The 11,437-nt window shown below is 43.2% G+C and overlaps 1 protein-coding gene across 1 annotated transcript in view; it reads right to left on the minus strand.

Annotated features, from left to right (window-relative positions):
- The window catches only part of RPP30 (ribonuclease P/MRP subunit p30), a 32,027-nt gene that overhangs the window by 14,405 nt on the left and 6,185 nt on the right, over window positions 1-11,437 (minus strand). The window contains exons 7-8 of the mRNA XM_014523629.2: window positions 3,270-3,359; window positions 1,656-1,772 (exon numbers count right to left, since the gene is read on the minus strand). Of these exons, the coding sequence (XP_014379115.1) occupies window positions 1,656-1,772; window positions 3,270-3,359 (207 nt within the window). The remainder of the gene's footprint in view (window positions 1-1,655; window positions 1,773-3,269; window positions 3,360-11,437) is intronic.

Consider the following 11,437-nt stretch of genomic DNA (forward strand, 5'->3'; position numbering starts at 1 on the left):
AGCGGAGCCCCTGCTGCTCCGGCTGGGCTCATCCCATCCAGAGAGGCACATGGCTACTCCTCTTCCCACACGCACCGCTTTGGCAACATCAAGCTGACACAGTGCGTGTGGGAACCTTGTCCCTTCCCCAGCCCTTCAGCAGCCATTAGGAAGCTGCTGAGGGGCTGGGGCAGGGACAAGGGCAAGAACGAAAGTAAACTGTGTTTACTTTTGTTTCCCGTCACAGCACCACGAGCCACAGAAAATGCCTTGGCGGGCCGCATGTTGGACAAGCCTGCTTTACCCCAAAGTTTGGTATCATTGGCGAACTTGGCTAAGCCACCCAATGTCCACATCATTAATGAAGAGGTGGAACAAAATAGGTCCAAGGACAGAGCCTTGAGGGACCCCACTGGTCACAGGGCACCATGACGATTGACTTCTGTCAACCACCAGCCTCTGGGTCCGACCATGGAGCCAATTCCCCAGCCAGCGGCTCATGGTGGACCCGAGGCTGCAGTTGGCCAGTTTTGCCAAGAGGTGATCACGGGATACCAGATCGAAGGCTTTTTTGAAGTCAAGATGTATGACATCAATCTCTTCCCCCTTGTCCAGGTGACAGGTCACCTGGTCGTAAAAGGAAATGAGATTGGTCAAGCATGACCTACCTGCAACAAACCTATGCTGGCTGTTCCTCAGGCTGTTGCCATTGGCCAGTACAGAGGTCCTCGACTTCAGGAGGGCTGACTCTGACAAGCTCGGGAGACTTGTCGGTGAGGCCCTAAGGGATCATGACCCCAAAGGGAGGGGAATCCAGGAAGAGTGGTTGCTCCTCAAGGGAGCGATCCTAGATGCACAAGCTAAGGCTATTCCATCTCGGAGGAAAGGCAGCAGGAGGGCACAGCAGCCCCCTTGGCTCTCCAGGGAACTGGCGATCCTCCTGCGTCTAAAAAAATTGTTGGTCGAAGAGAGGAGGAAGAGAAAAATAGGATACCTCTCTACAGTGGAGACTGGTAACCTGCTTGTCTGCTACACAAATGACAGGTTGGCTGTCTTGGGAGGAAGCAACATGAGAGTAGGTAGGGGGTCTAGGATCTTCAGATATCAAGCTCTCTTTACTCCTCCATTTCAGAATCAGGAACAGAAGAAAGAACTACCCAAACTAGAAATCTGGCCTGTGACCAGCCAGTAAGTACGAGTTAATTTTGTGCAATGAAAGTTTACTGATCTGCTTAAGGTTGTTGTTGTTGGGGTTTTTTTTAATTCTGCAATTTCATCTACTTTTCTATGCAATGGGATACTGCCACAAATTAATTAGGGACCTAGATTTATGAGATGTATTTCTGGTCAGAGAGATGCACTGCCAGATCATTCCTGGCTAACCTTAAATCTCTAACACCGCTGTTTTAACAGTCTCAAGTCTTCGCAGCTTCATAGCTGCAACAACTAGCATACCATCTTGAAAAAAAGCTTGTGGCTTAAAAATAAAGCACAAGGTAGTCCACAGCTAGGGGTGCTTGTAGTCAGAACAACTGCTTCTGAACATTGTCAGGCAAAGGTTTAGGCATAACTTCAGAAATTATAGTCAAACTCCTCTGAAACTGTTCAGCCTACACCACTCCAAAAGGAGTTAAAACCAACAAATTCAGCTTCTCATTTTTACATAGAGGGCTTACCTTTCCTTTGCAGATCTGCACCAGACTGAGTGCATTTGAAATTGTGTATCTTCTCATTGTGGAGTCTTTGATGGCTGGGGTGTAAAGGACTTCAAAGTAAATGCCTCGATCTATTGCCTTCACATGAAAGAAAGAAAATAGTCAAAAAATCAAAAGCAGAGAGGTATAACAATCTGACAAGTACTGTCTATTATTCATGTCTTTTCTTTCCAGTTCTACTGTTTTACATATGAATCAAATACAAGGCAAGAAGAAATACGCTGCATTATAAAAAGTGAAAATAAAAAAAACTATGTGTGTACTATATATATATATATGCACTTAAGACCGCCAAGTAATTGAGGCTTACTCAAAAAGATTTCCCCCTTCCCTCGTTAGGCTGCAAATCGTTTCCACAAACTTAGAAATGGAAAAGGCAAAGGCAATCACAGCTGATTAGCAGAAAATCTGTATACCTCCACTCAAGGGAGAAAGAGCAGATGGAATTATTTTCTATCGAGATAAAATTTATTTAGGGCATGTCTACGTCACCTCTGTCATGCCTACGAGCAATGGCCCAAAGCTCGCCTAGTCCACTCATTCCCCTTTCTCCATGCTCCAACTCCCCCAAATGCAGCAAAGTAGCCACCTTTAAGAGTGCTGACCTTGTGCCAATAACCCTGCTTAAGACAGACACTAGGGACACTGTTAAAATTCTCTAACGCAACTTCACTGCCTCATTTGGGCACCTGGCATGTATCGAGTGATCAGCAGGATGTGCTGAGTGAACAAGATGCAGCAGAGGTGGTATACGCATGCCCTTGCTCACCTAGCCTTGGCACCAAGTCTACACATCTGACCAGTTACTGCACCACCTCGTTCAAGGACAGCCATGCACTTCAGAAATGCCAAAGACCCTCCTTCTTCCTTAAAGAGCTTATGAATACAACAGTCAAGTGCTTGCTGATGGAAGAGTTATCCTGGGAGAAAAGGAAGATTAACAAGGTTTCCTTCTCCCCTAACCCCAGAATACTGTACTACTTGGGATCATTTTCATAGAGCAGTTTCACTGTGTAGTTTACCAGCAATGGTATTTAAAAAAAAAAAAACTTACCTGCAGAGCATTCCCATAAAGCATATTATAGTCTCATTTTTGCAGATGGGAAGAGAGATTAACGACCTACTTCAAGCCATATAGTAAATTAGTGGAGCTATAATTGAAACTCAGGTTCCTAGCTCTGTAGTCTGTTCATGATGTAATATTTTCTTACTGCTAACTTTAAAGAAGAAACTACAGTATTGGGAAATAAAGTTATTTATTTGATTGATTCAATTAACTTTCAATCCTGTTTTCTGTACTCATGCAAGCATGAGATTTATAAATACGAAGGGTCATAAACCGAATGCATTTGTATGGTCTATGCTGATTTCACTTACTGAAGCATGTGTATACCCAGGTGGGAATTCAGCATGGGCATTCAAATGCAAAAAACCAGCAGAGAAGATATTTTCCAGGAAAAGAAAAAAACCCACCACTTTGCAGTATCAAGAATAAAAAAAGGGAAAGACAATTGTTTAAACTCAAAATTTAACAGCTAACTCAACAGCAAAAAAAAGTGTCAGATACAAATGTACCATGTTAACAGGCGGTCTTCGGAAGTAGAATGGCAGCTTTTCTGTTACGCTTATGCAGATGAGATCCACATCTAAATTTGTGCAAGCGACCTACAACAAAAAATTAAATACAGACAGTTATAAAGCATCAATAAACATGTTACTAGCCTCATGCAAGCAGGTGTTCTTTGCTTAAAGATATTGCCAATGTTGATTTTAAACGCAAGAGCTGCAACATCTTTCAGGTACCCCAAGATAGCAATAGTGCCATTTTTAATGCATTTTAAACCATTATCCAGACTTGGGAAAGCAATTTTTCCATTAAAATAAATGGACAATTTTAGAGAGGGATCGATCAGTTTGCTCCCAGTTGGTTACAGGACACCAGAGGTAGCATTAGTGAAGTGATCCAACCTCCCCAAGACATGCTGCTAATGAAAAAGAGCTTTTTTAGACAACAATGGTCAAGGAATTCCCTCTACCCAAGCAGCTCTTATATTCCAGAGTGCTGATTTTGTGTTTGAGGTAAAGCAGCATTGCAGATAGTGCCAGTTAAACATGAGGTTTTCAAAGTGACTAATGATTCTGGGCTCCTAAACTGAGACCACTTAAAGGGGCCCAATTTTCTAAGGACCAATACTGCACATTTCCTGAAAAATCCATTTGAGCAGCCAAATAATTTTTAAAAAAGGCCTAAAACTAGTTTTTTCCAAGGCAAGAAGAGAAAGGTGAGCTCTCCAACAAACCTAGTTAACTACACTCAATTTACAGACAGTCCCTTTTACTCAAGACATTAATTGTACGTACTGGTCTTGTGGAAGCTACACCTGCAAAAATGGTAAAGATGGCAAAAATGGGCTGAAACTCTCCCATCCAAGGCCACTTACTACCCATCTGTTCAAGTAGCCAAAATTGGCTGCAGAGATTTTCCCAGTGCAGGAAAATTCTTTGTCATCACAAATCCAGGAAAGGCTGCTCTGCCCCAGCCACCCACCCTTCCTTTCCTCCCATGGAAGGGCAAAAAGGGATAACGGGGTGGGTGACCGTGTGGCAAAACAAAGCTACACTTCATCTTCCACTGATGTAAGGCCCCCCAAGGGCCTCAAGCTAGGATCCCATGGCTCCAAAATAGGAGACTGCAAATGACTCCATGAATTAGTCCACTTGGTTCACATGCAACTGGGAAGGAGCAGAGAATCAGTCCATGGATTGCCACCAGGCAAGTTGTAAAGCAACGCACAGCACGGCTTCCCAGTTAGTGGCTCTTATGGAGTCCACAGACTATTTCAAAGCTCCAAATCCTGTTCTGTTTTCTCTTTTCTTTTTTTTTAAATTAGCAACAATGCCCCCACTCTCTCCATCAGAAACCTCACTAAATTCTTTGGAGGCCATGAATTGCTGCACATAAGGCTGACAGTGACTGCTTCCCCGTGCCTAGGGACCTACCGAATTCACAGCGGAACAGGGCTATGTGGCAGGTCCTTTAATCTTGCAGATTCCCCCGCACATCCCCACCCCCAACCAGGGCAGAGGGGCCCCGGTGAGCCTGTTGTTTGCTGCTGACCAGCCAGGAGGCAAAAAAGGCGCTATATTTAAAACTGCAATTTTCACTTCCCTGCCAATCTGTCAAATCGGCATGGGGTGAGGGGTGCAGAGGAACCTACAATATTAAAACAGTTGCTGCGCAGCCCACTTCCGCTGCAAATTTGGTAGGTCCCTACCCATGCCCCATAACTCTTACTAGCCCTGTGTGAACTTGCTGCTCCAGCACTGAAAAGAGCTCCTCAGGAACCTCTAGAAAAGGGAACCGGCTGGGACCAGCCTCTGAAATCCAGGACTGTCCCGGCTAAAACGGGTCATTTTGTTGGATGTGGTCCATAACACGAGATCCCTCCTCAGCATGCGCACACTGGTCAGAGGTGGGAAGGCTCTAGAATAGCTGAACTTTCCACCTCGATGATGTCAGTGACCCACTTGCACCTGGGGAGCCTCGCAGTAGCGTGTGGTCCAGCGGAGTGCCGTGTGCTGCACCCGAGTGCCGAGAGCACAAGAGTAGGGTGTCGTGTGCACGAGTGTGATTGGTGAGAAGAACGACTGGCACATGGCGTGATTTTGGTGAGTATTTAAGGAATCCTAAGGTGTGATTCCGCACGCAAATGGCATATGGATGCTTGAGAGTACATGAGGTTTGAATGGTGCACGAGTTTACTTGGTTGCAGATCATACCTGCGTGTCTGAGGCATATGAGCAGTGACTGTAGCAGTGAGAGAGAGGTGACCTATTGCACTGGATTATAATTGGATACTTACCCGTAAAAGCGTTACTGGAGCAGGACCTAGATCATCCATTGGACTGGTAATTATCACTCTTCCCTCAATCTCGGTCCAAGACTCTCCGAGAGAAAGGACTGAGGGCCTGACTGTCACGGGAGCTCGGTGAGCCTGTGAAGGCCCCGATGCTGCCCTTCATTGGCCCCTGGCAGGTCTGGTTATGGTTCACTTGCAGTTAGCCAGTGTATATAGTTCATGCTTGATGTTATGTACATTTCCTACTGTTAATCTTGTTTTTGTTGTGATCGTGACTTTATAATATACTTTTGAACTTTATTGGAGCCTCTGTGTATTTATAGGGTATGCGAGGGTGAGCTGTATGTGTATCCCTGACCCGCAAATCCACCCCTAATAGAGACAACACACAAAAGGCCCTGCTGTCTGAGGAGGCCTCTCCGCCCCTTAGATTTCTCAGAGGTGGTCAGCGTCCAGGACACCAGGCAGTGTCCACCTTTCAATATGGTCTCCCTACATAAACAAGACGACTACCAGACACGATGAGGAGGACTACTGGCGTTTCCAAGTTTAGGCTCTATCTGGCCTGTTCTTGAAACAAAGTTTAAACAAAAACAGCTTAACTGTAGTTCTAGCTTAGCCAGTTTCCAATTGGTCAGTCAAATGACTACCAACTCATTTAGCTGAAATATTGTCTTAGCTGAGTTTAAATACAGCTCCTAACCTTGATTATAGCATGGACATTTAAGTTTCCTATATCCATGGAACAATACTATCCAGTGGGAGATGGCAACTGATGTTAGATCTACAGGGAATTGAAATGATCACCTGGGCTCTCTTTAGCTACTTTGAAAACGTCATTTGATACTAACACGCCAGCTAATAAGCTGTCATCAGGATACTGGCAAAGATTTAATTTGTAAATGCTAACACTGACAAATGCATCCCGCAAAGCAGGCTATGAATCATGCCCTACATGAGATATTAGTAAGGGTGCAGGAAACGTAGAGAGAAAGCCTCAAACAAATGAAAACAGAAGTCAGAGTACAAGTCATGTTGTGGGATGGGGGTGGGAAACAGACTTTCCACTCATACTTCTTCAGATTTTCTAGGTATTTTATTTGATGAATTTGCTACAAATACCCAAATTCCAAGACATAAATCAGGATACAAGGATGTGACATAAGAAGCCAAAAAGAAAAGAGAACTACAAGGTAGTGGAGAGTTTCTCCTTGAATGAAGAAGTTCTAAGCTGCAGTGAAATGTTGGAATATCAAATGAGATTTGCTCTACTGCAGTTATCACTTCACCTTTGGTTGCCAAGCATGTTATACAGTCTGGGTGCTCAGTTTGCTTAAAGAATTTCAAGTACAACAATTTAGTGCAGAAGAAAAAGCACCAACTAGGAGGGCTGAGAGAAATTTTGCCCAGGGTTTCAGTTCAAAGCCGTTTCAATGCATTTCAAGTTCGATACACCAAAACTGAAATGAAACAAAAGCCTTCGAAATAGCTTTGAAACGAAACAAGGGAACTAGAAACGTTTCGAGTTTCAAAGCCAGGCCTACTGGCTTAAGCGCTGGTCCCAGCTAGCAGCACCTGCCTCCCGTTATCCGGCAGGCAGATTGGGGGCTCACCTGCACCCCTGGGAGGACTGTGTGGGCTGTGCCAGACTCTTCCCGGGGGTGAGGGCCCCTGATCTGCCTGCCAGATGACAGACTGGTGCTGGGCAGATTGGTGCTGCTGCTGGCCCCAGGTGGCAGCACCTGCCTCCTGTCATCCGGCAGGCAGATTGGAGGCCCGCACCCCTGGGAGGACTCCAGCACAGCTCCCACAGCCCTCCCAGGGGTGCAGACAGACCCCTGATCTGCCTGCCTGCTACCTTTTATGATTCCCCATTATAACGTATGGGCAAAACAGCGTCAAAACAGGGAAACAGTGCCAATGAAACAGAACAGTGTTTTCGAAATGACACTGTTCTGTCGAAACAGAAGTCGAAGCAGAACGATGCTGTTTCACACAGCCCTACCAACTAGTCACAAAGCACTGATCGCATTCTGCACTCTCAAGAGAGGTAGCAGTGCCATCTGGTGGAAAACATAGGAGACAATTGTAACATGCATAGGTTAAAGCTCTTGAAGTTCCTGAAGCCAAAAAACTGTGGCAGATGCATCTGGCAAAGTAGGCTATCACCTACAAAAGCTTATAGCTCTCTGAACCAGATGGTTTCTGAGGTGCTCCCTGCCTGGCTGGCAGATGTGTGCACGACTGATGAAATAGACAGGATTTCATTAAGTCTAAAAGCGATACTTCAGAGGATGATTTTGTAGGGGTTAGTAAAGTGCTAACTGCCTGCGATTGTAGGACAGTCAGGGCTCTAAAAATGAAGCACTGCTCCAATTTTTTTGCACAACTGTCATTTAATCATTTGAATAATAATAATACAAGATAATCTGCAATTATTTAGGCACCCGCAGCAACAGTTCTGATAGAAAGATAGTTTTTTTGAGAATTGTGGCATGTCTTTCAATGAGACACTAACATTAGGCATGTTGTGCATGGAGTCCATTAGGCTATGTTAAAAGTGTCTGCCTCCTGGATGTGTTTTGAAGAATTTTTGCTGTTGTTGAATTTAAAATATTTCCTCTCAAACGTGGCAAGGAAACTGATGCTCCAAGGAGAACAAACTACAACCCCAGTTTTGGTGGATGGAGCTGTTTAGCTAGTTTTTAATTTACAGTATGTAGTAAATGTTAAATGTGAAGTTCATCTGTGAGGCAAGATCACTCTTGAAGAACTTCAGGCCCAAAGAAGAATTTTTCTGGAAGCTATTATAAAAAGCAGGGGGCTTAACCTGAGATCCCATTCATAACAGCACCTACCATGTTAGTTCTGTGTGATCTCATCTGCCACAATAAGCAATGTAGGTCTCAACACAGAAAATGGGAAGCCTGGAGAGTTATAACTTTTTTTTTTTTTTTTAAAGATATACAGAAGTGTCTCTATATCTTAATCATAAGAGTCCTTTCTGCCAAGCACCCATTTGCTGGATGAGCAATGGGATCCCTTCTCCAGATAAAAAAAAGTTGCAACTACAGAAGCCGAGGTGTGCTCTTGCACAGGATGGGTTGCCTCCTTCCTAGCATATTGTAAGCCAAGAAGATAGACTAAAATCTTAATACCAGTTTCACAGAGTTCCCAATGCTTATTGAAAGGTTCCTGAGAGCTGCCTCAGAAAATTTCCTTGGCATCTATTTGCCTCTTTCAAACTCTAGAAAAGAAGCTGGAAGACGCAGCAAAGCAGGTCAATAATCTTGTTAAAAGGACATTCAAGTAAAGAAATCAATCAGTTCTATTAACCTACAGTTGTTCCTGGTAACAATTAAGTTTGCTATGACTGGAAGAACAGGACACACGCAACTTCTTATCCAGTTTGTCCACTTCATATTGCTAATTTGGACCTTCTAATTCCGTTAATTTCTTTTTGGTGCTTTTGTGATTCTCATAAGGAAGAAAACAAGGGTAAGAGGTTAGGAGAATATATATTTGTTAAAACAGGCTATGGTGGGAGGTATTAAGGGCTGTTGTAGTTCCTGAAAAGAGTTTAATTTAAACTCAAATTTCAAAGTGAACAGAGTGCCTTTGAAAATAAATTCTGGTACTCCTACAAAGAGAATCAAGTTTGCCATTTGTTAGTTTGTTGCCTTCTGCATTAAAGATCAATCTGTTCACTGCCAAGAAGGCCAACAAAAAGGATGCTAGCACAAAATGGTTGCAATTGGGCAGCTACTGTAGAGGAACGATAAGTTTCCCACATTGCAGCCACGTGACAACTGTTTTTGCAAGAAACAGATTTCTAACCAATACTGCTTTTATTCGATTCTTACTTCGATTGGTGCACCCACCACTATCTGCCTGTGTATTCCAAGTCAATTTAAATCCACGTGACAGGGACAGCAGGATGCAGTCAATGTTTACTACTGAACCTCATGTAGGATCTCCATCCTTTCCAGAAACCCCACAAAGTTCAAAACTCTTCCAAAGCCTAGTAGCTCATTGGACTAGCATGGTTAAGTTACACCAGTTTCTATACCCAATGACATATATGGAAGCAATGTTCCCCTGCCCGTTTACAGGTGAGGGGCGTGGCCTTCAGCATGAGGCCAGAGTAAGGCTTAAACTCACAAGAATGAATTTAACACTTAATTCTTTTGCTACTCTACCCATATCATCCTACAGCAGAAGCGGTTCAAAAATAGGTAAGTTTTGGCAGTGGAAAGCAGAAAAAGTTAAGATGCAATATAGTATCCAATATGATCATTATTAATTGGCTGAAGTATTAGCGCATATTAAATAACAACATCAGTAAAACATTTAAAGACATGATCCCCAAAAAGAATTGCTGGCTGAATAGCTCTGAAAAGATATGGTGCTGCAAAGAAAAAAATATATATATAAATTGTATATTAATTCATTTCCCTAATAAGAAAGGAGATTCTCCTCTGTTGAGTGCTAAAACCAAGTCAAGCAGGCTTGTGTTCAAACACAATGATCACTTTCTGCTGTTGTCTGTTTGCAAGAATGACAATTCATTTTTGTTTAGACATGGATAAAAGTATCTGCATTGTTATTCTTGGCAATCAAAGCAGGTCTCTTCTTGCTTAAATTGAATTGCAGGGATAGCATTTGTATTCACAAAAAATACAATTTTCCTTTAATTTTTTACCTCTGCTTACTTCAATTTCATACAACTTAAGTCCTTGGCAGCAAAAGTAAAACATAGAAATGGTAAAATTATGTAAGGTAGTCCCTGACTTCACAACTGCTGACCTTTCTGTGCTTATATTTGGCAAGAACAGTCACACACTGCCAAGAGGCATTTACAAATATGATAAGAACATTCTCCCATGTTTGGAGAAGGTCAAGACTTCCAGAGCAAATGTTTTCCCCTCCTCCACCCACTTCTCTTAAAAAAAAAAAAAAAACAAAACCCAAGAAAGCTGCTTTTTCTCACTGGATTTTCAGTAAGAGCCACGAGTTTTGTGGGTGTTAAATCAACGAGAGAGACAGCGAGAATAACCCATAAAATCCCACTGCAGACATCTTACCTTCCATCAGTCAACACAGCCCCAATCAGTCCTGAGTTCTGAAACAATTGCTGCTCATTGAAAAAGCAAACATATGCTGGGGAAGATGTTAGAATTTGGAAAGTTCCTGTTTGATGCAGGCAGACAAGGTTCCTTGGGTGAATTTGATATCTTTTATTAGACCAACCCAAATGGTTGGAGAATAGTTATTAAGCAAGCTTTCAGGTTCAAAAACCCTTCGTCAGGCTAAGGAAGCTTCAGCAGTTGGTGCGTGCTCTTCCTGGATGGAATGAAAAAAGTCTATTCTCCAACCATTTGGGTTGGTCTAATAAAAGATATCAAATTCACCCAAGGAAACTTGTCAAACTTTGATGCATGCATTCTCACATCCTAGTTTATTTTAACAATTACCATCTTGCTGACAAAGCAGGGGTTGTAATAGGCCACCACTGTTGAAAACGCAAGCTGCAATAGTCTAAAGTAAAGAGCCCGAGCTCTCTGGCTACTCTGATGGACAAGCTCATACCTACAGCTGTCCAATGTTCATTGCAATTGTTTTTCAGGCTGTTTCATGAGCACACACAGAGGAGACTAGAAAAGATAAAGTGTGCGGATGAAGTATATTACATTTCTGGAGGTGCAGCTGTAAGATCCAGGAATGCTGATGGCTTGGTTGTGGGGTGTAGTAATAGTGGGGGTGGTGGAGATGTATTGGCAGGTTTTGCATTTCTTGTCATGGCACGGTCTGGATCCTTTTGGTGTGTTCTGGGCTTGAGGAAGTTTGCTTCTGGTGATGAGGTTGGCGAGGTTCGGTGCTTGT

This window comes from Alligator sinensis, unplaced genomic scaffold (genome assembly GCF_000455745.1).
Source record: "Alligator sinensis unplaced genomic scaffold, ASM45574v1 scaffold493_1, whole genome shotgun sequence".
NCBI classification, from domain to species: domain Eukaryota; kingdom Metazoa; phylum Chordata; order Crocodylia; family Alligatoridae; genus Alligator; species Alligator sinensis.